The sequence below is a fragment of the Cavenderia fasciculata genome (genome assembly GCF_000203815.1).
Source record: "Cavenderia fasciculata unplaced genomic scaffold Scf_EU5ZYIE01EUG8B-5, whole genome shotgun sequence".
NCBI lineage: Eukaryota > Evosea > Eumycetozoa > Acytosteliales > Cavenderiaceae > Cavenderia > Cavenderia fasciculata.
The window spans coordinates 509742-536523 of NW_004457642.1; the positions used below are offsets into that span (position 1 = coordinate 509742).

General features: G+C 33.7%; 9 protein-coding genes and 1 non-coding gene across 10 annotated transcripts; 4 read left to right on the plus strand and 6 right to left on the minus strand.

Moving 5' to 3' along the window:
• Positions 1-356: 356 nt before the first annotated feature.
• On the minus strand, positions 357-1791 carry gpbA (G protein b-subunit; the record flags this gene model as incomplete). The annotated part of the gene is made up of 4 exons (XM_004352248.1): positions 357-813; positions 905-1183; positions 1285-1489; positions 1689-1791. 4 exons carry the CDS (start codon positions 1789-1791, stop codon positions 357-359), a joined length of 1044 nt encoding a protein of 347 aa, XP_004352300.1.
• A 2639-nt stretch (positions 1792-4430) lies between these two features.
• DFA_09647 (RNA-binding region RNP-1 domain-containing protein) lies at positions 4431-5844 on the minus strand (the record flags this gene model as incomplete). Its single annotated transcript, XM_004352249.1, has 4 exons — positions 4431-4596; positions 4733-4948; positions 5031-5764; positions 5842-5844. The coding sequence occupies 4 exons, from the start codon at positions 5842-5844 to the stop codon at positions 4431-4433; spliced, it is 1119 nt and encodes a 372-aa protein (XP_004352301.1).
• A 549-nt stretch (positions 5845-6393) lies between these two features.
• apnB (putative endonuclease III) lies at positions 6394-7611 on the plus strand (the record flags this gene model as incomplete). The annotated part of the gene is made up of 1 exon (XM_004352250.1): positions 6394-7611. One exon carries the CDS (start codon positions 6394-6396, stop codon positions 7609-7611), a length of 1218 nt encoding a protein of 405 aa, XP_004352302.1.
• Positions 7612-7667: 56 nt separating this feature from the next.
• On the minus strand, positions 7668-11746 carry DFA_09649 (DDHD domain-containing protein; the record flags this gene model as incomplete). The annotated part of the gene is made up of 8 exons (XM_004352251.1): positions 7668-7678; positions 7716-8490; positions 8568-9756; positions 10224-10278; positions 10373-10487; positions 10553-10612; positions 10685-10922; positions 11730-11746. The coding sequence occupies 8 exons, from the start codon at positions 11744-11746 to the stop codon at positions 7668-7670; spliced, it is 2460 nt and encodes an 819-aa protein (XP_004352303.1).
• Positions 11747-12045: 299 nt separating this feature from the next.
• On the plus strand, positions 12046-15897 carry atp7a (P-type ATPase; the record flags this gene model as incomplete). Its single annotated transcript, XM_004352252.1, has 5 exons — positions 12046-12055; positions 12697-13013; positions 13107-13358; positions 13451-13610; positions 13682-15897. The coding sequence occupies 5 exons, from the start codon at positions 12046-12048 to the stop codon at positions 15895-15897; spliced, it is 2955 nt and encodes a 984-aa protein (XP_004352304.1).
• Positions 15898-16355: 458 nt separating this feature from the next.
• DFA_09651 lies at positions 16356-16428 on the minus strand. The gene has a single exon. It is a non-coding gene; the product is annotated as a tRNA-Lys (tRNA).
• A 482-nt stretch (positions 16429-16910) lies between these two features.
• DFA_09652 (uncharacterized protein) lies at positions 16911-18825 on the minus strand (the record flags this gene model as incomplete). Its single annotated transcript, XM_004352253.1, has 4 exons — positions 16911-17341; positions 18157-18233; positions 18295-18398; positions 18823-18825. 4 exons carry the CDS (start codon positions 18823-18825, stop codon positions 16911-16913), a joined length of 615 nt encoding a protein of 204 aa, XP_004352305.1.
• Positions 18826-18960: 135 nt separating this feature from the next.
• Positions 18961-21491, plus strand: DFA_09653 (uncharacterized protein; the record flags this gene model as incomplete). The annotated part of the gene is made up of 2 exons (XM_004352254.1): positions 18961-20377; positions 20449-21491. 2 exons carry the CDS (start codon positions 18961-18963, stop codon positions 21489-21491), a joined length of 2460 nt encoding a protein of 819 aa, XP_004352306.1.
• Positions 21492-21663: 172 nt separating this feature from the next.
• DFA_09654 (uncharacterized protein) lies at positions 21664-23126 on the minus strand (the record flags this gene model as incomplete). The annotated part of the gene is made up of 3 exons (XM_004352255.1): positions 21664-22352; positions 22434-22748; positions 22826-23126. The coding sequence occupies 3 exons, from the start codon at positions 23124-23126 to the stop codon at positions 21664-21666; spliced, it is 1305 nt and encodes a 434-aa protein (XP_004352307.1).
• Positions 23127-24563: 1437 nt separating this feature from the next.
• On the plus strand, positions 24564-26544 carry DFA_09655 (ARF/SAR superfamily protein; the record flags this gene model as incomplete). Its single annotated transcript, XM_004352256.1, has 2 exons — positions 24564-24624; positions 24863-26544. 2 exons carry the CDS (start codon positions 24564-24566, stop codon positions 26542-26544), a joined length of 1743 nt encoding a protein of 580 aa, XP_004352308.1.
• Positions 26545-26782: the final 238 nt, after the last annotated feature.

The window sequence follows — 26782 nt, forward strand, 5'->3', positions numbered from 1 at the left end:
GGATTGTGTGTGTGTTTGGTTTTGTTCTACTACAACAACAAAAGAGGTGTTGGTTTGGTTACCTAACCAAAATAAAAAAGAAAAAATAGGATATAAGAGTGGAATGGTAAAAAGGATTGGTTAAAGGTGGTCGTTATTAGTTTGTGATGGTGATTGATTTTGTTGTTGTTATTGTTGATGTTTGTTGTTATTGTTTGTTGATTCCATTTTGTGATTTTTTGTGTTTGTTGTTTTTTTGTTGTTGTTGATTGATATAAGAGGCCGCAGGGGTTTTTCTATTGTTTCGCTTCTTATTTGTTGTCTTTTTGTTGTTGTTATTTGTCTTGATGTTACGGATGATCTTTTTGTTTTTTTGTTTAAGCCCAGATCTTGAGGAGAGAGTCCCATGAACCAGTGCAAAGAGCCATACCGTCGGTAGAGACACCCAAACAAGAGACACGGTTACCGTGACCAGTCAAGCTGACAACACGCTCACCCTTTAAGGTGTCCCATACGTTGCAACTGAAATCGTCATAACCAGCAAACAAGAAACGACCAGAGAGCGAGAAAGCGACAGAGGTAATACCGCACAAAATAACGTCGTGGGTGTATTGCATCAACTCACGGTCAGCACGGATATCAAACAATCTGCATGAAGCATCATCGGAACCAGTACCAAATGAAAGTCCGTTGGGGAAGTATTGGACGGCGTTGATATCGGCATCGTGACCAGTAAAGGTTTGCACGCACTTGCCGGCACGGATATCCCACAACTTGGCAGTAGCATCACAAGCACCAGAAATAAAGTAGTTTTTGTCTGGAGAAATAGATACACTAAAAAAAAAAATTAAAAAGAAAAAGAAATAATTATTAGATATAATTGTTTTAGGTTTGAATTGAATTGATTGATTGATTGATTTCATACCTCATGACATCACCATTGTGATCTGAAAATTCGGTAATCTTTGTACCGTTTTCAATATCCCACAATATACAAGACATATCACCAGATGAGGTAATAATTTGTCTATCGTTGAGGAATCTGCAACATGAAAGGTAACCAGTGTGGGAGTTTAATTCACGGCATACTCTGATTGGGACTTCACGACTACGAAGGTTATAGATTGAACAAATGTTATCGAGACCACCACAAGCTACAAAGTTGGTGGTTGGTGAATAGGCACAGGTCATAACCCATGATGATCTAAAAAAAATAAAAAGAAAATTAAAATAGAAATAAAAGGTTATTATTAATATCTCTCTATCTCTTATATTTGTTGTCTTTGATGTCTGTTTGTCTCATACCTAAGTGGAATAGCGTGAACCTTGTTGGTAGTTAAACCATCCCAAACCAATAATTTACCATCTTGAGAGGCAGATACCAAGTGAATGGAATCTTCAGCCCAGTGCATGGCATAAATCTTTGCAAGATGTCCCTTTAAAGTTCTTCTAATCTTGATCTTGTTTTCCAATCTTGGTAAGTTTGGAAGATCACGTGTGTATGTCTTGACTATAAATATATAGATTTTAAATGATATGATTAACTAAATTGTTCCTAATCTTAAAAGACCTATAATAATCCTTTTTGCTGCTGCTACTTCTGTTATCCACCACTAGTTACACTCTTCTTCTACTACTACTGCTGCTGCTAAAGGATCATTATTGATCTTTTGATCTTTTGTTGATTGATTTTGGGTTTATAGACTTACGTGAAGTATCATTCATAACATCTCTGTTTGTTCTGATTTGTTCTTTCATACCCTCGGCATCTCTACGGGCTTGTTGAATCTTTTCTGAAATATCGGATGACATGTTTTGTTGGTTCTATATTATATTATATTATGTATATGTATATATGATACTATAGAGGAGGAGAGTTTGTTAGACTTTAACTATTTTACTTGATGAAAAAGGAGGGGGATGGATTGATTGAAAAATTTGGTTGATGTGTGGAGGAGGAAAAAAAAAAGTTTAAAATTATTATTATTATTATTTATGATAAATAATCTACAGAGTTGTTAACAAAAAAAAAAATAAAAAGTGAAATGAGAGAATGTTTGTTTGTTTGTACAAAGCACAGAAGTTAATTAATTATACAAGTGATAGAATAAATAGATATATGTATGTATATTATATTATATTAGAGATACAACAACAACAAGAGATTGAGACGATGATGATTTAGAAAAAGAGAAAAATGTTAATAAAAAGGTTCGTGTTATTTGTTGTTGGTTGTTCTCCTCTCTCTCTCTCTGATGCATCAATTAATCAATCAATCAATCAAACCAAATCAGCAGCTGATTGAAGAGGAGGAGGAAGAACTTTGTGTGTGTTTGTGTGTGTGTTTGTGTGGCGGGTGATAACAAATAAAAAGACACACATTTTTGCCTTTGTATCCCCCCAAAAAAAAAAAGTTTGTGTGTGATCGATGGATCGAATGCAATTGAATTAGCAGCACTCTCTACTTTGAAAAATGTGGGGGATGTGGCTGGCAGGTGGTTTTGAAAAGTTTTCTCTTAGAGATGAGATAGATATTATTGATGGATGATGGTAATTTTAGATTGTTGGAGTCATTATTAAATAATAACTAATGTGCTCTATAAACTAACTAACTACCTAACTCCTTGTTGATGTAATAGTTGAAGATCACAACATTTTGAGAGAGTAAAAAAAAAAAAAAGAAAAGGGCGGTTCCAAAACAATGGAATGGAAAAAAAAAAAAAAAAAGAGAACAACACAATTTTTTTTTTTGTTAAAGAACTATAGATAGATTTCTTTATCGTCTAGTCTACTCTTTTTTCTAATGATCAAATTGTTGTTGGTAGTACTGTTCCATTGATATTCATTGTAATTGTATTTTGTGAAAAAAGTGATCACTTGCTTGTATATCCTATCCCTATCTCTCTGTTGTTGTGTTGTAAAGAGTTGTATGATGGTTTACCTTTTTTTTTATAAATATTTTAGATTTTGTTTGTTATGGAAAAATTAAAAGTACAAAGGGAGGAAGAGGCTAGCTATTGAAAAATATGTTGCGCTAATGTGATGGTGATGATTGTTGTGTTTGTTGTTGTTGTGTTGTTAATATTACTACTACTGTTATTATTTATCTATTATATTTTTCAATATTGATCGTGCTTGGAGACTCTACAACACTAATCAGGTGGGCTTGAGAGCGTTTTCACTTTAAAAAAAAAAAAAATTTTGAAAGCAAAAAAAAAAAAAAAACATCCAAAAAAAACAACCAAAAGATATTTTTTTTCTTGTGGTGGTTTTTTGTCCTGTTTTGCTCCACTGGAGGCCAGCAGTAGCTCGATTCCCTTTTTTTTATCCACCATGAAATCGACCTTCCTCCTTGTTGCCTTTGGGCTCGTCCCCTCCTTTTGACTTTTATACGTATGTATCAGTCCCTGAGGAGGGTTAGCAAATATATTCTTTGATCCACACCCAATCTGTCGTCATCACAACTACTATAAAGATAATCTACTTACAAAAAGTGCGTGTGTATGTGTGTGAGTGGTTTATCTATTCTACAGTTAATTATTTATACAAAGAGAGAGAAGAAGAAATAAGAAAACTACAAACTCGATAAAGACTCGCGAGATTCCAAAGACGGGTCTCGATTTCCATTTTTTTTCAGAGCAAGATTCATTGAAAGACGGGTTTGACCAAAAAAAACCAGATCTTAACGAACATAGTTTTTGAGGTTTTGGTGATCGTGGTGCAAAAGCTATCAAAGTTGATCATTGTCGTCAGTATACGTGTCCAAACCACTTATAGACGATCGTCTATAACAGCATAACTGTTATGGATGATTGATAAGCAACGGGTTAAAAAAGATGTAGTAAACTTTCAAAAAAAAGGGGTTGATCAAATAAAAGAAATGGGTCAACTTATCAAAGAGATGAAACATAGACAATAAGAGAGGTGATTGAATAAATTTATTGAATCATAATAATAAAAGTCAACTAGTATACCTGTTATACATGATGCTAAAACAAACGAAATTGCGTAGATAGAGATAGATGATCTCGAGATTCAAAAGCCAAAAAAAGAATCACACGAGATCCCATAGATATTTTCTATTTTTAATCAATTAAGAATATCTCCAAATATTTTCATCCAACCACTATAAATATTTATCACTAAATTCAAAAGATAGATTATCTGTACATTTCTTTTTTAAATAAATCGCTTTCGCTTTCATCATTATCAATCTTTTTCCACAATCAAAAAAAAAGTAAATTATATATTAAATTTATATCTATCTCCTTCTTTTTCTTCTTCTTCTTCTATCTTTTTTGTTTCTACATGTTTTCGCTTCTTCGTTTGTCGTCGTAGTATGTCGTCTTTGATCGTCGTCGTAGTCGTCTTCTGTCGTATGGTATGGGTATTGTCATTTTGTCTTTGTCGCGTCGTCATAGTCGTCATAGTCGTTGTCGTCGTAGTCGTCTTTAAAGTTGGGGTTGGTCACTAGTTGGTAATGCGTCGCTAGCAGTCGATGATGTGGTGTTTATCGAATCAGGTGGTTTTGACAAACCTTTAAGATCTTGTTTTTTGTTCAATCCAACGTCCCAGTCTAATCTTAATTTTCTACCGTCTACATCGGTTGTTGAGTATCTAAATGAGAGTTGAGAAGGGTGTGTATCGAAATCGAAAATTGGAATGATCGGGGATGAATATTTTAAAAATAGATCGCATCGAATATATAAAACAAGAATGAACAACAAAAAAAAAAAAAGGGTAAGGTACTTACGTTTTATAGGCTTCGTCGGCATCGGCCTTGTTTTCAAATTCAATAAAAGCAAAACCTCTGTTGTGTCCAGTACGCTTATCAAATCCAATATTTAAAGTTGCAATCGTGCCAAACTTGATGAATAAATCTCTAAGATGGCTTTCTTGATAGTGGTATGGCAAATTACCAACAAATAAACATTTGCTCTTTTCCTTTTCCTCTTGATTCATAACATGTCTAAAAAGTAAATCAAACAAATAGGTTGATTAGTAAGTAATCATCATTGTTATCACAGCATTATCATTATAATTTTCCTTACACTTCTCTTCTTGGACGGGAATATGGACCACCATAACGAGAGTCACCTCCACGGTATCCACCACCAAAACCACCACGACTACCACCACGGTAGCTGCTGCTACCACCGCGATAGTCTCTGTCACCGTAACCACCGCTGCTGCCACCACGGTAACCTCCACCGTCTCTGCTGTCGCGGTAACCGCCGCCGCCGCTGCTGCTGCCGCCGCTGCTATATCTGCCGCCACCTGATGATGGGTATCTTGAATGACGGTCGTAGCCTCCACCGCCGCCACCGCCACCGTATCCGCTACCTCCTCCATAGCCTCCGCTACCACCACCATAGCCACCGCTGCCGCCACCATAGCCGCCACTGCTGCCACCGTAGCCGCCGCTGCTGTATCCGCTGCTGCCACCGTATCCTCCACCGCTGCCGCCGTATCCGCTGCCGCTGCTGGTGTATCCCGTGCTTCCGCTGCCGCCGTATCCGCCGCTTCCACCTGCATATCCGCTGCCACCGTAGCTACCACCGCTGCTGCTTCCCGTACCGTATCCATACGATGAGCTGCTGTCTCCGTAACCACCAGTACCGTAACCACTGCCTCCTCCCGTACCATATCCATACGACGAAGTTGGCAGCGAAGCACTTGGATCGTATCCAGCACTAGTTCCAGTGCTGCTATAGTTTGACATTGTTCTACCCGATCCCATGCCTCCTACACCTCTCGTTGGTGAATATCTATCATCTTTATGATCCTACAAATATAGGAAAAAAAAAAACAACTGTTAGCATCACCATCCTCATATGATCACACATCTTATCTCTATCTTACCATGTTAGTTTGTTTTTGTTATTTCCCCGTAAGTATAGTTTTAAATATCAAATGATTTATAAAAGGAAACAATAACAATAAAATAATAATTATATATGTACAAGTAATTTAATTAAACAAGTCAACTGGGGTCAGCTGAGATGAAGAAGAGAGCAGCAACTCTTCTCTGCAAAAAAAAAAAACTGATTTTTTTTTAAATTATTTTTTTGAAGAGCCAACCCACCTTCACTTCATCTCTCTAAATTGCTTCAATTTTTTAGTTTCTGCAAGCGTCGAAGCTAAAGAAAGAAGAGTTACAAATATTCATTTCCTGGAATTATTGGTCAATGATCATTATCCGCCGCGTCATTCAACAACAATTATTTAATACAAATTTATGTACTACCTAAACTTTAACTAGTTGGTCGCATAATTAAACACATACAACCAAGACAAGAAGATTGGATGTTTAACATCAATACCTTTCGCATTCAAACGACAAAAATCATAAGATCATATTCATCTTCATCATCATCATCTTCAAATCTTTTAAAGTTTAATCATATTTATAAAATGGCAACAAAGAGAAAGAGTAATGGTGGCCAAGTTGAAGATTCAACAACAAATACTACTACTAGTACTACTGCCACTAATCATATATCTGTTGAATATGATAATGATAAGCAACCATCACAACAACTTCAACCAAAACAACAATCACCAGATCAATTCAGATCATTTATACTCGATCGACCAAAAAGAGATGGTGTAAAGAGTAGATTTTTTTCAACTACTTCAACGACTTCAACTACATCAACAACAAGTAAAAAGGAAGAAGAATTAGAGGAAGAAGAAGACGAAGAAGAGGAGGAGGAAGAAGATTATTTTCAAGGATCAGAATCAGAATCTGAACAAGAAGCAAAAGTACAAAAGAAATCAAAATCAAAATCAAAATCAAAATCAACAAAGAAACAAAAATTACTACTTGACAATGTTGATATTGAATCAACAATGGATGAAAAGGTATCATTGGCAAAAGAGAAATGGGAAGAGACATGGGATTTAATACATCAAATGAGATTGGCATTACCAGCACCAGTCGATAATTTGGGTTGTGATTCATTCAATGATGATAAGTTGGATCCCAAGGTATCGAGATTTCACACATTGGTTGGATGCATGTTGTCTTCGCAGACTAGAGATGAACAAACCTATGCATGTATGAATAGACTGCGTAAACATGGATTGACAATCGAGAATGTATTGGCAAGTGATACAGATACACTAGAAAAGTTAATATATCCAGTTAGCTTTTACAAGAGAAAGGCAGACTACCTCAAACGAATTTGTATCATTATGCGTGATAAATACAAAGGTGATATTCCACCAAACTTTAAAGAGTTGTTAGAGTTGCCTGGTATCGGTCAAAAGATGACAAATCTTATTGTCCAAGTGGCATGGGGTCGAACTGAAGGTATAGCTATCGACGTTCACATGCATCGCATTGCCAATAGACTTGGTTGGGTTCATACTGAAACACCCGATAAAACAGAAATTGCCCTAAAGGAATGGCTACCATTTGAACGATGGGATGGTATCAACAAATTACTAGTTGGATTTGGTCAAACCACCTGTACACCACTTAGACCAAAATGTCAAAACTGTAAAGTTAATCACCTATGTCCAACTGGAATTGAAAATATGAAATCAATCAACGATGACAACAATGATAAGAAGAAGAAAAGTAGTAGTAAAAAAGAAAAAGGTAAATCTTTTGGAAAAAAGAAATAAAGAACATTATCAAGTTTATTTGGGTTTGGATTATAAATTTTCGGCAATGAAATACATTACATCTTTACTTGACCAATAACTTTTATGACCGGTAATGACATTACTATATTCCGATATCGTGGTTGAGTTTAAGAATCCAGATGGTTGTAATTTATAATCAAATCGATGTCCTCCAAAAAACTTTCCATCTTTGGTGGAGGTGGTAGAGGTGGTAGTTTCTTTACTATCTTTTTTAGTTTTCTGTTTCTTTTCATTTCCAGCTTCTGTTGGTCCAATTTCTGGTGATGATTCTGCCGATGTTACATTTATAGTTGGTACATTATTATTATTATTATTATTATTGACATTATATTCATCTGTTGCAATTGTTGCTATTGATGTTTGATCAGAAAAACTACATTCACCTTCATCTGATGAAGAATTGGTAGTACTGGTCGTAGAAGTCAATGATAAAGTTGGTGATGGATTTGTTTGATTATTATTATTATTAGATGTAGATGTGGATATAGTAGAGGTTGAAGAAGAGGAATATGATTTTAATTCAAATTCCTCTGAATTATTACCCTTGTGTGAACTGCCTGTCAATTGATGTGCTACATTTGTAGTGGTTGTAGTTGTAGTTGTAGTTGTACCATTACCACGTAATTTACTGTGTAATTTTGTTGTCAATTTACTAAATTTTGAACTAAGATTATCAGTAATTGTTGGTTTTGTATTATTATTATTATTATTATTACTATGATTATTATGATGATGATTATGATGATTATGGTGATGATGATGATGGTGATGAGGTTTCTTTAATGGTACCATATGTGGTACCAAAGATTCACCCAAAGTTGCAAACCCTTCATCAATTAAAGGTTCAATTAAATATGCCTAAAATCAAACAAAAAAAATAATGTTGGTTTAATAAATTGATTCATATTTGTTTGTTTGGTTTGGGTTATACATACAACAGGATCAGATGGATCTAAAATATTAAATAGATTTATACATTTTGGAATGGAAAGGTGGGTATGACCTCTGATCGTATATAATAGACCAATGGGTGACCCAATACAGAATAAATTGTGAACTTGGAAATCCAATTTAGGAATAATTAAATGAGGCAATAATGAATCTCCAAATGCTTCACTACCACTTAGACTTGTTGTCAATATAGATTCTCCAGATTTCATATTAAAATTTGGATCATTATTAAAATTTGATTCAATCTTTTGATTATTATTATTATTATTCGTATTTGTATTTTGATTTTCTGGATCATCAGTAATTTCATCTAATAACATTTCTTTTCTCCATTGTTCAACATTTCCAATTGGAATTTGGTCTTGTAAATAGTTAAAGTAATCTAAATCATCTCCATGATTACTATGTTGGTCTGCATTTGTATATGCATTTGAACGCTTTTCTTCATCTTCCAATGAAAGAGATGAATTGTTTTTTCTCATGGTTGGGGTGGTATTGCCACTAGTCGATTGAGGTGATCTTGATGTTGATTTACGAGGTGACTGTTTCATGATGTATTGGTCGTGTTCCTTTTGATCAAATGGTTGGTGACAGAGAATATCATATGTGATCATACTACCAAGCGAATGAGCAAGTACATGTACCTTGCCAGTAAACGTTGGGTGCTCTTTGATAAAGTTTTGGTAGACTGCGTTGAGTTGATCGCCCACCTCGGTGTAGATGGTCTGCGAGTAGGTAGGTGATGTCCAAAACAATATATCGAGTAGTGTGTGATTGATGAGTGCATGCACAACTGGGATGGATGGGGGAGTCACCTTTTGGATGAGTGCATCTGTCTTGAGGTGTAGTGCAGAGTGCCATTCAACGCCAACAAACTTGATATTCTTTTCGATAAACGTTGCCTTGCACACACTCTCAAACAACGTATTGACCTTTGCAATCTTGCTTCTCCAATTCTCTTCATGTTTACCAATACCGTGTACCAACAATATTAAATGATCAATATTCTTTTCTTGTGCTATATAGTCATTATTTATACTTGGGTTGGTTGTATCCATTGCTACCGTTGCTTCTACTTTATGTGTTTTTGTTGTTGGAATAGGAGGTAAAGGTGTATTATGATTATGTTGTTGTTGTTGTTGTTGTTGATTATTACTACTACTACTACTATGACTATTATTATTATTGATTAATTCATACATCAAATATTAAAAACATATAATATAAATTAATATAAAGGGAATGAGTCAATGATGAATGGATTGGTTGATGGATGATGATGATGATGATTATTTGTGTTTTAAACAATGTCTCTCTCTCTTTCTTTCTTCCTCTTTCTTTGTTATTTATTATCTTCTATCTATTTATTATCTTTGTTTACAAAGACACTAGACATCAGGAGTGAGAGTGTTGTGTTTGTTTGATTTTTTATTAAAATTATTATTATTATTTAATGACAATTCAGTTGGCTGGGTGGTTTGACGTGTCGATGGAAAACGACATTCATACACTCCAAGCTAAAAACCTTCCTTTTTCAATTAATTTGGATTTTTTGATCAACTTTGTTGTAACCAACTAAAACTATACTATGTTTTTATTCCTTTAAACATTTATATTAATGAGAATGAGGTGAAAGATACCTTGAATCTAATTCTTGATAGGTTACTTCTCTTACAAGTTTTGAACTCCATGGACCTTAAATATCAAACAATAAACAAAATAAATTAGTCCATTGATTCTGCAATGATACTGTCAATTGCTTTTAAAGTTAATTTCTGAAAGTACTTACACCAAAAATGATTTGGTAATAATGATGATGTTCCAGTTACTTTATAATGTCTTTCAACACAATCAATAGTAGCATCACAATCTTCAATTGTATGTTCAAAAAATTGAATCGTTTCCTATGAAGGATGGAAAAAAGTAAATAAATAAATAAATTATAAAGAATATTAATTGTATTACTTACAGGATGATAATGGAATGAATATTTTGTATTATATTCAACCTTGTTGATTAATATTTTACCCTTAAATAGAAAATAATTAATAAAAATAAATAAATATATTTATCATTCGAATTATCTTTTATATTGACATACCATAACATGAACACGTTTCTTTTCTTTTCCAGTTAGAATTGATCTAGCTTCTCTTATAGTATCACTGGATTCAAGTTTAATAGTAAACATTAATCCAGATTCATCTGTCATTTCAAAATAGGCTTCATTATAATTAAAATTTGCCATTACTGTGAATGTAATAGAGTATAATATGAAAATTAGGATTACTCCCAATAACTTTAATTTTGGTGGTTGGAAGATTTTAGAAATTATCATCCTATATTTTTTTTAAAAGTACTAAATATAATTAATTATGACAAGGACTGCCAAACAATTAAATGAATAAAGGAAGGAAGAAATTCAATTAAATTTAATTTATTAAAGTTTAAACACTGATCAATAAAGTTAGAGCGATACAATAACTTTAATCTAATTAGATTTTATAAAATTCTTTGTAACTTATAAATAAATAAATTTAAACAAATTCAATTCAAAAATTGAACAGTAGAGCAAAAAACCTAACTAAAATAGCACAGGAGATCTCCTGTGAATTTTTAATTGTGTGTATGTGTTGTCAATGTGTGGGTGGACAGTAATAATAATAATAATAATAATAATACTTTAAATATATTACAATCAATCCACGAATAGATTCACTATCGATTTGTTGTGTTGTGCTGTTTGAGTATTAATACTGGTAGATCATTAAATTTTATTGAGTATTTCGTGAGTGAGTGAGCGAGTGTACCAACCATCTTATCTGGAGGATCTCGATTTTTTCCATCACAACACAACAACCTTACACACAACAAGATATATTTGATGTGGTGTTTACGTCAATGCCAAAAAGAAGTTGGTTGGCTCTGCCTGTGGCCCAGAGGAGTAAAGGCGTTTCGGCCAGATCTGGCAAATTTCATTACATTCAGTTTTATCATAAAAAATCGGCACCTAATGGCCTGTGTGCATTGGAATAAATCTCGAGTATGTGTTTTTTTTGTAGTTGAAAGAATATTAAGAAGAGGAAGTTGAACCGCAAACAACAACAACAACAACAATAGAACAAGAAGAAGAACTAGAATCATACACACCGTACCCTATCATCTTTATTTAGTAGAGTAGTAGTGTAGTAGTAGTGAGAGAGTTTCTATAGAGATAGAGACAGAGACAGAAACAGAGGACCAGAGTAGTTAGTTTTATATTTATTTATTTATTATTATCATTGTAACATTATCATATAAACCCATCCATCCATCCATCTACACAAACAACCAAATTTATTTAAAGGTAAGAGACATACAGACATATAGACAGATTATACAACATACGTACACTTTAAAGAATATCTCATAAATCGATTTATGTGTGGGTTGAAGCTTCAACCTCCTCAAGAGAAGAGTCATATGAGAAATAGTAGGATTAATGTGAGTTGTGTGCGAGTGAGTGATGAATGGTGGTTGAAAACAGAGAGAGCGACGTTGTGATCATCCACCTACTTTGGGTGTGGTTTTGCAGCAAAGTTGTTGTTGTTATTGTTGTTACGTTCACACAACAAGATTAATCCTCTTCCTCCTACAATTTTCAATCATCATTAACAATCCATCGTCCTCCTCTTTTACGATAATTCAAAGAGCTAAAACAACCTATTTCAACTTGTTGCTTGCTTGGATCTTTATCACCTCCTCTTCATCTGTACACAACTCACTCTTTTTGATACAAACTAGATATATATCTATACATCCTCAAACAACATCAACAACAACAACAACAGGTCAACTATTCAATTCACCGTCACTCACTACACTACGTCAGTCATTCAGTCCAATTTCATTTAAATTGGCAAGCCACTTTTTAATCTTCATCTGCAGCAACAGACCACCACAAACCAAACAACAACATCAACAACCAAGCAAACCTACCTAGAATATATTCTACTACCATTATTATTATCATCATCAAACATCATACGACAATAACAACAACAACTAACTATTCCTTTTAATTCCTAATAGTATTCCAAAGGTTTGATTCTAATCATTCATTTCATGTTTTAGAAACTAGAGAAAGAGAGAAGAGAGATCTAAACCAAAATACATACATTATGTCATATATTAAATTAGAAGTTATAAATGACACTTCCACATCATCGTCACCTGATCACCGATTAACGATAAACGGAGCAGATGACGACCTTCATGGTGGTGGTAAAGGAGGTGTCAAAAAGGCAGTCTTTAGTATACAAGGTATGACTTGTTCGAGTTGTGTCGGTATCATTGAAAACTTTGTTGGCAGTAGTGAAGGTATCGAATCTATTCAAGTTGCTCTACTACAAGAAACCGCTGAAGTTAAATATGATACTTCAAAATTAAATGTATGTGTCAAATATATACAAAATATATCCAAAAGTTTGGTTCATAATATTAAATCATTCATTTATTTATTTTATTTTGTTTTGTTTATTTAGGAAAATGATATTATAGAATTGATAACAACAGTTGGATTTACAGCACAACATATTAAACAAGCTGAACATAATACTTTAATGTTGGATATTGGAGGTATGACATGTTCGAGTTGTGTCGGTATCATTGAAAGTGTAATAGGTGGTTTAAAAGGTATAGAAGACATTAAAGTGAATCTAGCACTTGAATCTGCCAGAGTTGTTTATGACCCTGATATTACAGGTCCAAGAGATATTATTAAAGAAATTGAAGATGTATGTTGGAGTGAAAAAAAACAAATAGTATTTGCAATTCTTCAAACAAACAAACAAACTCTAACTTACTTTTTTTATTATTTTTTCTTTAGGTTGGATTTACAGCCCATTTACCAACAGATAAATTCGGTCAAGATAATGGTAAAAATGTACAGAAAGAAGAGATTGAAAGATTGAAAAAGAGTTTATATTATAGTATTGGGTTTACAATCCCAGTTTTTTTATTAGGAATGGTTTTATATAAAGTTAAATGTAATGTAGCAACATATATTATTGGATAGATTATAAATACAAATATTAATATCTTTTCTTACTTTTTATAGTTTGTCATTTTTTATTTACATCACAAGTTGTAAATGGTATAAGTATAGCCGATTTTATAATGTTTTTGTTTACGACACCGGTTCAATTTGGAGTTGGTAGACGTTTCTATGTGAATGGATGGAAGTCGATTAAACATGGTGGCGCAAACATGGATGTGTTGGTGGCGTTGGGCACAAGCTGCGCCTATTTTTACAGTGTTTTTGTGTTGTTGGTCGACATGACGGCCGACAGTGTGCTGGGTCAGGAGGACAAGCCAATGCAAATGAAGACATTTTTCGACACGAGTGCGTCACTCATTACATTTATTCTTTTGGGCAAATACTTGGAGGTCATTGCCAAGGGCAAGACAAGCGAGGCGATCAAGAAGCTCATGTCGCTGCAGGCGACCAAGGCAGTGTTGTTGGAGCTGGACAGCGAGGGTAATGTCGTCGCCGAGAATGAGATTGACATTTCGCTGGTGCAGCGTGGCGACACGCTCAAGGTGGTGCCGGGCAGCAAGGTGCCAACGGATGGTGTGGTCGTCAGCGGCAACAGCTCGATTGACGAAGCTATCATTACGGGCGAGTCCATGCCAGTCACCAAGAAAAAGGGTGATAAGGTGATTGGCGGCACCATCAACCAAAAGGGTGTATTGCATATTTGCGCGACACGTGTCGGTGGTGATACATCGCTCGCACAGATTATCCGATTGGTTGAGCGTGCACAGACCGAGCGTGCACCCATCCAGTCGCTGGCTGATAGAGTCAGCGGTATCTTTGTGCCGTGTGTCATTACAATTGGTTTGCTCACATTTTTCGTGTGGCTGATTGCCGGTGCAACTGGCGCAGCCGAGGCATACATCAAGGCGGCCGATTCAACGACGTTTCAGTTTGCTCTGAGAAACGCCATCTCGGTCATTGTCATTGCGTGTCCCTGTGCATTGGGTCTGGCCACACCCACGGCCGTCATGGTTGGCACGGGTATTGGCGCACAGAATGGTATCCTCATCAAGGGTGGCAGTCACTTGGAGACTGCCCACAAAATATCCGCAGTCATTTTCGACAAGACTGGTACACTTACAACAGGCAAACCAATCGTCAGCGAAGCACATATGATACCCAACCAACACACTCACAAAAAATTTGACAAAAAGACATACTTTGAATTGGTCGCATCGGCTGAAGCTGCATCAGAGCATCCTCTGGCTGGTGCCATTGTCAATTATGCTTTTCATGTATGTGAGGTTACCCAGACAACGGTGCCAGAGGACTTTGAGAGTGTGACGGGCTCGGGTATCCGCGCAACCATCCAAGGTGTATCAGTCATGATTGGCAGTCCCAAATGGCTTGCCGAAAATGACATTACCATCTCCAAGAGTGTCATCGATAGTGCTGCTGCCAAAGATGTAGAAGAAACCATCAGACGACTAGAAAGTGAAGGTAATACAGTCGTCCTCGTATCACTCAACCAATACATCTCTGGTTACATTGCCATTTCCGATCAACTCAAACCAGAGGCACGTCCAACCATCTCTGCACTCAAAAAGATGGGTATCTTTCCCTGGATGGTCACGGGTGACAACCAACGCACTGCCAATGCCATTGCCGCCCAAGTCGGTATCTCACAGGTATTTGCAGAGGTACTCCCCTCCAACAAATCGAAAAAGGTCATTGAACTTAAAAAGCAGGGTCATATTGTAGCCATGGTTGGCGACGGTATCAACGATTCGCCTGCTCTTGCCGAGGCAGACGTGGGTATTGCTATTGGCGCAGGCACTGATATTGCCATCGAAGCAGCCGATATTGTCCTCGTCAAGAGCGACTTGCGTGATGTCATCACTGCCATCTCGCTCTCTAAAACCACTTTTAACCGTATCCGACTAAACTATCTATGGGCTACCCTCTACAATGTCATGGGTATTCCTTTGGCCGCCGGTGTACTCATCCCCGCCGGCATTTCTATTCCTCCCATGATTGCCGGTCTCGCCATGGCATTTTCCAGCGTCAGCGTCGTCTTGTCATCGCTCCATCTAAAAACCTACAAAAAGCCACACATTGCCACGAGCAACACTAGCATGGTCGCCAATAACCGCGGCGGCGACGACATTACACACGAATCATTTAGAAAGAGTAAAATCAGTTTTGATCCACCTGCTCCAGTCAATAATATCATTAAAGTTATTAAAGGTTCACAAGTGGAACATCAATCTTTATTATCAAAAGATCTTGATCCATAAAATTAATTAATTAATAAATAAAACTTTATCTATTAATATTAATATGACTCTAAACCTTTAATATATTTAATATTAATATTATCATTTTATAATTTTTTCCCTATTCTTGAGAAAAAAAGTAAAAAAAAACCAACATCTTGACCTTTTCATGGGGTTTTCCAATGAGGATTGAATGATAATTAATGAAACTTTGATAGAATGATAGAGAACTGTCTAAAGAATAAGAATATAATAGAAACGATCTAAGGAAATTGGAAACTTGGGATTTAATCTCTACCGGTTTTTTTTATCGGAAAAAAAAACTGGAAAAAAAAATTTCATATGTCCAACCATTTTATGATTTTTACATGTCTAGTTTTAATGGAAATTAATGAAACCTGGTTAGAAAGATAGCCCCGGGTGTGTAGAACAAGAATATCGCAAAAAAAAAAAAAGCAGGGTCAAAAACAACAAAAGATAGCCCTATGGGGGGCTCGAACCCCCGACCACAAGATTAAGAGTCTTGCGCTCTACCGACTGAGCTAACAAGGCTTTTGTTTTTTCAACCAATTTTTCACGGATCTCGACCCGCCCTTGCTTTTTTTACTAGGAGAGAACAGGAAAAGAATTACTTTAAAAAAAAAAAAAAATGCTTTTTTTACCGATTTTTGGTTTATTAATATTTGTTATTTTCAACTTGCAATTCAAACAATTATGAGTATATTTAATCATGTTCCTTAACTCAGCCGGTAGAGCGCAATCTTGTGGAAGTTTTGTTTGATATTGTTTCCGTCATCTCATCAGAATCGGCCGATTCTTTTTCCACTCGATTATAGTTTACTTTTAATTAAATTAACGGACTTGAAGTGTTCACCTATATAGTTATACCATAGGTAATACTCATTTGTTCACACCTATTGCTTCAACTGCCTTCTCAACACTATTACAATGTTTGACATTTTTTGGATCTTAAAAAAGACATTTATCTCTACCAGTTGTGTTAGGGTCAAAAATAATCATTAAACTTTTATTAATTAAAGAGGTCTTGACATTTTGACATTAGTTTCTCCACCAATTGGACCAGTACCATCATATTGAAGGAAAAGGGTCTCTCCAACAACCGATGAGTCATAAGTTACAAGAAGAGAGACCGATCCATTCAAATAATAGTTGCAAGATGGATACCAACAACCATAGGCCGAACCAGCATTATTGATTTGCATCAATGTAAAATAGTAATCCTTGTTTAGGAAAAGGTCCATATTGTTGTTGTCTATGAGCATGGCCGAGAATCCAAAACTTGTTGGTGTACCAGATTCATCAGATGATACCTTGAAACAAACACTATCCTGTGAAGTAAATACACCATTACATTGAATAGAATTATATCCATTTGATGTAGTATAAAAGGTATTGGAACCATCACACCAAGCATTGACTGATGATACTGAAATACTAATTGCAACTATTAATAATAGTAATATGGATTTGTTGTAATACATCTTTAAATAATAAATATCTAAACAAATATTATAAATTGAATGGATGAATGAATGGTAATTGATGTGTATCTTTCAAAGATACAAGATACACCGTATTCGACGATTAAATTATTAATAATAAATCAATTGAAATTTGTCGACGTGTTTAGAATAATATCTTGGTTTGTGCGTGCCAACCTTACAATTCTATTCGTGATCATCATCGGGTCATCCCCAAAAATGCAAGTCCTAATATCTGATTTTATCTCTCGGACGATAAATATCTCTTTTTTTGGGAATTTACCGATAATGAAAGTAAATAATTTCAATCAAAATAAATAACCTTGTTTTGGTTTGGTACTTCATGTAGCGATATAGTTTGACTAGAGACTTGAGCAAAAAAAAAGTATAGTAATAAATTGAGAAATGAATCATTGGCGTTTTTGGATGATTGGTTGCTGTAGTATTATTTTAATCTAAATATATAATCAATCATTTAATATTGTTCCAATTGAGACATTTAGTTTGACAATAATATTTCTTTTTTTGTTTAGTACTTACCTAGCTATCGATAGTTTGACTACAGTACTCTCTCAAGACTTTTACAAAATAAGTATAATACCCAACAATAGTAATAAATACAAATCTAAAAATGCTATAGTTGAGTATTATACTTATTCTGCATCGTCTGATGTAGCTAGTTAGGTCCTGATGGTCTGATTGGATCACTTGATTCACCTATTACTTGTTTTGTTTTACATGTTTGAACTTACTTGCTACGAGTGTCTTGAGACTTTACCTACTCGACCACCAAACCAAGATGTCATCCAATAATGGGATCTAAATTTAATGCAAGCGGATACACAAATCAGAGACCTAGATATTAAATAAACAAGTGGTAATTATTTTAAAACATCCATCTCGATTCTGTAAATACTTACAACATCTCAATATCACAACATCACAATTGTAGATAGCGCAAGTGGTAGTAGAGGTACGAGCATCAACAAGATCGCTCTCGACAAGGGTGGTGTTGTTTCCCTGAGATGGATGAATTATCGAATATGAGTGTTTAGGCTCATATTTATGGACAACACGTGACGGAGTGATGACGTCGTGTTGTGGTAATTAGTTCTCCTGGTACTAACTACTCTGTTTATTAAGAATGATATAAGGTTGGATATCATACATTGATACCTTCCTAGTTATTTAGGTTACTTGGATGGATAGTACTCTGGGAATCTTCTATCTATGATCGCTAATCGATATGGCCTAGACTACAGATTCTACAACAATACATACAGATAACCATGTTTTGGAGTATTTGAAAGTGTCTGGACCCTCTCTATGCGGCCATGGCTTATTTGTTGTGTGTCATTTGACGATGGTAGTGGAGGGCTGACTTTGTTTTGTTGGAGTCCATGTTTGTACAACCCAAAAGGTGGTAATCGAGTGCCCCTTTTGCCATTTTGTCCGCTGCACTATCTTGGCTGTATTTAGATATTAAACGTTGTATATGAATGATAATTAATTCAGAGTGAAGCGATCAAGAACCCACAAAAAAAACATAAATAAAGAATCATTTTTTTTGTTTGTACAAAGGATGCAAACACAAATAATAATTGATATAAATAATAATAATAATAATAATCATGATGATGATGTTATTTCAAGAGTATTCAAGAATCATTATCTATTGAAAAAGATATTGACAGAGATTCGTGACGATGTTTGCTTTTTAGGTGCATATGTACCTCGATCGAAATTGGTTATCGTCACGATAAATGATACACATCGTCAACGAACCATTAGAATGGTGTCAAACAAGAGATACAAACATTTGGAACATGATTTGCAATGGGTCATTACAAATCGTCACTTTGCACTACTCAAAGATATCCTCCTCCTGCGACGACGAAATCATCATCTTTTGAAATCACTAGCACACGATGATGATGAAATATCATCTTATTGTGTAATATCATCTGCAATCATTGACGATCCTGTAGTATTTGATTTACTTGTCAATTCATACCCTCAATGTTTTAGAGAGCATTTGGGACACGGTGGAGTGGGCAAGCATTTGACTCTATTCAACTACCTCCAATCTATGATTATTGAACATGGTAATATTCAAGTTTGGTCTTTATTTCATAATCTTATCAATAATACAACTTTATTTAATAAGCATAATAATATCAATAATAATAGTCAAGATACAACAAAAAAGAAACCATTTAGAATATTTGAAAATATATTTGGTAAATCTCCTTCCTCTTCTTTATCCTCTTCTTCATCCTCTTCTACATCATCCTCTTCATCATCATTATCACAACAAAAAACAATTATTCATAAAATACAATCAATGGGAGAAAGATTTACAAAAGAGATTATTATAACATGTATACAATATGGTCGGAAAGATATACTATTCCATATACTTGATGATATTGGAGATTGGTTATCCGATTATATAAAAGAGAGTAAAGATATTAAAGTATCTCTAGATCAACTTGGTGATATTGTTGATGAAAAGACTAGACAAGACACTAGAGACATGATTGGTGAATTGGTCAAAAGACTTTCAACACCACGTCTAGTACAACTGCTTAGTGGAGTCACCAACAGATTTATTACCAATTACATTGATTGTCTTGTTCCCATCTACGAAACTGATATCATACATTTTACAACCATCTACATGAAAACCAGTAACCCATTGGTAAATAGAACAAAACATGATATTCATTTACAATTCGATGCTTTAAATCATATTATCAACAAATATCAAGATCAATTTAAATTTTCAACCACCAACATTAATAATATAATTAATCCAATCTTTTCGGGAGACAGAAGTAATACAACTACTACAACAACTACTATTTATCAAGTACTTTGGATTTATCAAGTTTATTATCAATTCTATTTATCATTAAATTTGGATATTCATCCAACCAAAGATAATAGAACTTTTGAAAAAGATTTAATCAATTATTTAAATATTCACAATCAATTAGGTATTTAATATAATTCAATACCAATAATATATCTTAATTATTAATTTGTTCTTTTTTTTTTAATTTTTTAGAAATATTTAATAATTTAAATTTGATTGATTATTTATTGGAAAGATGTGGATTTTCATATATATGTCAATATGGTTGTTTGGAAATGGTTCAACAATCATATAAACAACTTTTAAAAAATCCAAGAGCAAATAATGATGATGATCGATTTAAAATGAATCTAAAGTCAAATGATATAAATGTATTGGAGTTTATCATGACTTTGATCAATCAATATGATGATCCATTTGATCAAATGTTGTCTGTTACTTTGGATGGTCAAATCAACCTCGACAATCTAGTCTCTCAAATGAATTGGAAAGTTATTGAATATTTGGTAGAGAATAATCAAAACCAATATTTTACATTTACAGCATCATCAAATTCTTTAGATTCAATAATGTGGAATGGTAAATTTAAATTAATCAATTCACTATCCAATTTGGCTCTTTCTCACATTCAAAGTTTTACAAATCAAAGAAACTTGGTCAATTCACTTGAAATGGCACATTACTATCACCATGATAGTATTGTACCTGTACTTGGACAAGACCATCAACAAAACATCAAATTGGTTCAATATTACCTACTAATTGACGATGCTCGTTTCTTGAACCAACGTTCAGTCTTTTTTAACCGATTTAGAAATATTGTAGATATTTCAATCGCCAGTCGCGATTATGAAATGGTACTACATCTCTATCAATACTTCAAAGACAACCAACTTGGACGATTCCCAGCATCATCAAAACAAAACTATTTTCATTTTGATCTAGATTTTATGATTCAAAATTTGGATATTAAAATGATCGAAATTGCTCTATCACTAGAGGTGCCACTATCGATCAAATCAGATACTACATGGAAAATAATTGCAAAATGGGGAACAATTGAATGGATTAACCAATTCAAAAAACATATTCCAACAAATCTAAATTATTTTGAACTTTCAAAAGGTGCAATGTTAAATTTTAATATTGAAAATAGAAATTCAATTATTAAATATTGTAACGATTTAATTGAAAATAATAATATTAATACCAGTAATAATAAAAAGAGGAAATAATAATAATACATTTTATTTTCTTTTTTAAAAAAAGATATAATAATACAAATAATTTTATACACTTGGCAATGGTTGTAAAACCACCTATTTTTTTTTGAAAAATGGAAATAGAAAAAAAAAAAAAAAAGATTATTATTATTATTATTAATTAATTAATTAAATATTATTTTTTTTAAGATTTATAATTTAATAAAGGAGTTCCGACAATTCCAAATTCAGAATCCCAAATATCTGATTTGAATCTTTCATTTGGTCCACCTACTTCTTCTTTTTGATTTTTTCGTTTTGATCTTATAAAATCTCTAATCTTTTTATAGATGAATACAAAGAGAGCTCTGGCCAATTCTCCACTTATAAATAATACTACAAACCACCAGACGGTTGTTTTTATATAGGCCTCTTCGACGACGACGTTTCCAGGCCCACAATTACCCTGTACAAAAGAGTAGGTTCCTCTTTCAAGAGTATAAAATCCATGGAAAAATTCACCAATCTCTATCCATGGTTGATAATCTACATATTTTGGGTTGAGTGTGAGATCGAAATTGGTGTCGTGTCCCGATCCAAAAAGATTAAAAATAAGAGAAGTATTCTTTTGCTTAAACGCATCAAATAACTGCTCCTCTGTGAAATAGTCGGCTGTTACTGGTGCCGACTCGTCATATGTCGTATTGGGAATATTAAATATGGTCCAACCTAGTGAAGTACCAGTACCATGAAAATCATTGGCTGCTACCACTGGTAAACCTCTTGATTTTGCCCACAACCAAGTTTGGAAATCATAATACACTGTATTTGCACAATCGAAATAATCTACTCCCCATTCTGCAAATTGATCCAAACTTGGTAAATCCAATCCAGCTAAAAATAAATAAAAATAAATAAAAATAATTAATTAATATCCAATATAACAATCGATTCTATTCTATTTGTTCTGCATACCCCAAGTACTCCAAGGTTTATGATTATAAACTACAATTCCACCAAGTTGATGAACTTGATTGATGACATCTTGAATCTCTTGGTCTGTTGGGAATTTGATGGGTGTAATAGTCTCATTGATACCAATAAAATTTAAATGACATCTACAATTGGTCCACTCCATACCCGTTAATACTTTAATACTATTGTTATACTTTTCTCTGGCTAGTTTTTGTGCAGCCAAAGATCCATCGACTGTATTATGATCAGTTACAACCATTGCATTATATCCATTAGCAATATGCCATTCAATTAATTGTTCAGGTGTAAACATTCCTATAGAATAAAACAAAAAGGGAACAAGAATATATAAGTTTGTTTCAAATGTTTTATACTCTAATAATAATATTTACCATCAGAATAAACAGAATGACAATGAGTATCCATGAAAACATTGTATGTGAAATTAGGGTCAAGAGTTCGAAGAGTTCTAGGATCAAAGGTCCAATTAAACGATAGATCTACACTGAGATAGGTGTTGGGAGGACTGTTGTATTTGATTACACTAATGATTGCAACCACTGCTATAATGGCTACTGTCACTATAAGACGTATCAACGGAGGTACCAATGCTTTAAGAAACCATATAATCTTGCTCTTTACAACTGGCCAACTTATATCTATCTTTTTACCTAGTATTGTTATTGAACCCATATCTAAATCTCTTCTATCTATCTATCTTTTTAACTGTACAAGTATAGTAGTAATAGTAATAGTAGTAGTAGTACTCTTTTAATGTTTATCTTTTAAAAATACATATATATATAAATATATAATAAGCCTGTATCTATCAGAAGCAACTTAAACTTAAATGAAATTTTCAATTTCGGTTGGTGACCAAGGTGAACTTAAAAATTAAAACAAACTGCCTACACTTCCTCTTGTTGGCAAAATAAAAAGAATTCCACTTTGGTTTAACATCTATCTCATTTTGTTTGGAACCAGTCAATATTGTATCAATCAAATGGGGGAAAGTTCTTCTTCATTATATATTGATAGTGAATAAATTAAAAGAAATTTAAATTTCTTTTTTATGTGTTTTTTTTTTTTTTTATCTATCCTATATCTATCTATATAAATATTTATAATAAGAAAAGTAGTAGTGTCTCTAATGATACGTATACCTGTGATGTTCACCAAAAAAATATTAAAAAAAAATAATAATAAATAAAAAATTAAAAAAATTATTGGCATGAGCCAACCGATGCAGAGGTCTGAATAGACACTGATGTCTAAACAACCTCATTGAATCTTTTCATTCATTCATTCGTTGTAGCACAGACAATACAGTAATATCTAAAGAGAGAGAGTCAGTATCAATCAATCAATCAATCAATCAATCAAGTGTTGTAACATTATTATTGGCATACATTCCGTCAAGGTACATACCCATTGTCACTCATCATCATCATCATCATCATCATCATGATCAATTATCAATTATCAATCATCATTCATCAATCATCATTCATAATCATTGCATAAATATCGATACTATCATCGATATGCATTCATACATACATGTACGAGGGGTATGATTTTTCATTGTCTTGTACTACTACTACACCCACTCATTCTATCTATCGATAGATGTGTGTTATCTTTTAACAACCACACCACTATTTTTGATACAGATAAATGAATGAAGGGAAGGATGGTCATTATCATTATCTCCTTCTCCTCCTAAATAATAGTGGAAAAGAAACGTTGCTGATTTATATATATTTTATGGAAATCTTTGAAGATAATGTTGTTTTGTTTGTTTAATTATTATTCATAATTATAATTATCATTTTTTATTTTTAAAATCATCCTTTTTTATTTTAAAATATCAAAACAACTACAAAAAAGATAGTTCTGTATAGAGGAGAGAGAGAGAACATTGCAGAGATAAATATCCAGCAGAAACGAAGTGGACAACAACAACGGAAAACTAAAAAAAAAACCATCCACCGCAAACAGACATCGTTTTACAAATAATATTTCCGACCAGGCTAAACAAGGAGTCAAGGACTATTATCGAAAATAGAATTATTATCATCAAAGATGATTTCAATAATCAAAGGTAAGGTAGAGAGAAAAGATAATAAGATGACATTGACAACAACCCAAATTTGGTTTCTACTACACTTTTCAAAAAACAAACAAGAGGGTACTTTTATATATATTATTTATGATGTTCGTTGGACTTTTAACATGTTGGTGGAAAGAGGGGAATAATAGTGGTGCAGTGGTGGTTGGTTGTAAATAATTTAAATTTTGTGACACCTCTGGAAACCAGCCATAGTGGTTTGTTTGGACCATTGAAACATAGAACAGAATTCTATTTTGTTATTATAAAGTTATATTATTTATTTATTAACAGTCCCTGCAAATATTTATTTATTTAGAGAATTTACAGAGTGTCATTGGAGGTGAATCATCAGCAACGTCGTCGTCTTGTCAAATTGTCAAAAACAACAATCATCATCATTTAAAAGAAAACATCATCATTGGAACGAACAATAACAACTTTAGTAGTAATAACAGTAATAACAGTAACAGATCGAATCAAAAATACATAATATATGAAGAAGAATTGGACGGAGCTAGTACACCAAAATATATAGTAACAAAGAACAATCATAATAATAATAATAATCAAAATACTAGGTATAATAGAAAGATGAATGACTTTACAGAATCATTTTCAAATAATTTAAATGTATATAATAATAATAATAATGATATAACTACAACTACAACTACGACAACATCAACAACAACGAATCATCAAAATGATGAATATATAGATATAAATATAAATAATAGTAATAATATAAATAATAGTAGTAATAATATAAATAATATTTCACCAACAACATCAAACTCTTCATCATCATATTATATCAATTCAAATTCACCTATTTTATCATACCCAATTGAAGATTTAATACCATCACCTCAAGTTGTAAATAACAACAACAATAACAACAATACTTTTACTACTACTACAAGTGTATCAAGTAGTAGTGGAAATAGTATAGATGGAGAACAAATAGTATCGAGTAATAGTACGTCAAAGAGTAGTTCACCAAAATCTGGACGTCGTAAACAACATCATCACAAGTACAGAATCAAAAACAATAGTTATTTAAATAACCCTGCGTTCAAGGACCGAATCATTGGCGATCGCGAAACACATGAACCCATCAATTTTCTAGAGATCCCCATGGAGATGATCAACTATATCTTTTTGAGTGTTGGCGCGCTACATATTAGTAGTCTGTTGCGTGTCAATCGTTTTTGCTTTAAGACTGGAATGAACGAAGCTTTGTGGACAATCTTTGCACAGAATGACTTTAGATTGCCAGCGTCTGAAACACCCACATTGATCAAACTCAATAGGGGTTCGCGGTCCATGTACGCCAACCTATACTTTAAACGCAAAAACTCGATTGTTGCACCACCCTCTCCCAATCCACTCATCAAATGGGTATTACGTCCCATCAAGCGACTACCATCCATCTTTTCACGTAAAGAGTACAAGGCTTTGATGTATGGACTCGACGGTGTTGGAAAGACTACCATGTTGTACAAGTTTGCACGTGGTGAGAATGTGCGCACTTTGCATACATCTGGATACAATGTCGAAGTGGTAGAGTACAAGTCATGTGACTTTATCTGCTGGGATATTGGATACGAACAGGCTGTTGTGCCGGTATGGCATCACTACCTGCAAGATACGCAGGCCATCATCTTTATCATTGACTCTGCCGATCGTCAGCGTCTACGCAAAGTGCGTGAAGAGTTGTGGCGTATGGTGACTGACCGCAACGTCGCCAAGATCGTCTCCAACTTTAAAGACAATACAACCGATCCCCACAACCGTGTTAAAGTCCTCATCTATGCCAACAAACAAGACTTGCCATCATCCATGTCCACCCTCGAGATCACTCTTGCCCTATCTCTTTTCAATCTACCAAAACATGTCCAATGGCTTGTCCAAGCTTGTTCAGCTACTTCCGAAGAAGGTGATGGTTTATATGAAGGTTTAGATTGGTTAAGTTCACAATTTGATTTTGATTCTTAAAAAATAAAATAAATAATTAAATAATTATTTAAATCCTAATTTCCTTTCCTTCCATCCATCCATCTATCTATTTTTTGAAACAAAAATAATAAATATATAATAAATAATTTATTATATATAATATTTATAATTTATTTATATAATTAATATATATAAACCACTTTTTTAAAAACAAGTATATGTTTACCATTCTTTTTTTAAAATCTCTCTTTCTCTCTCTTTTTCTTTTGTCTAGCTC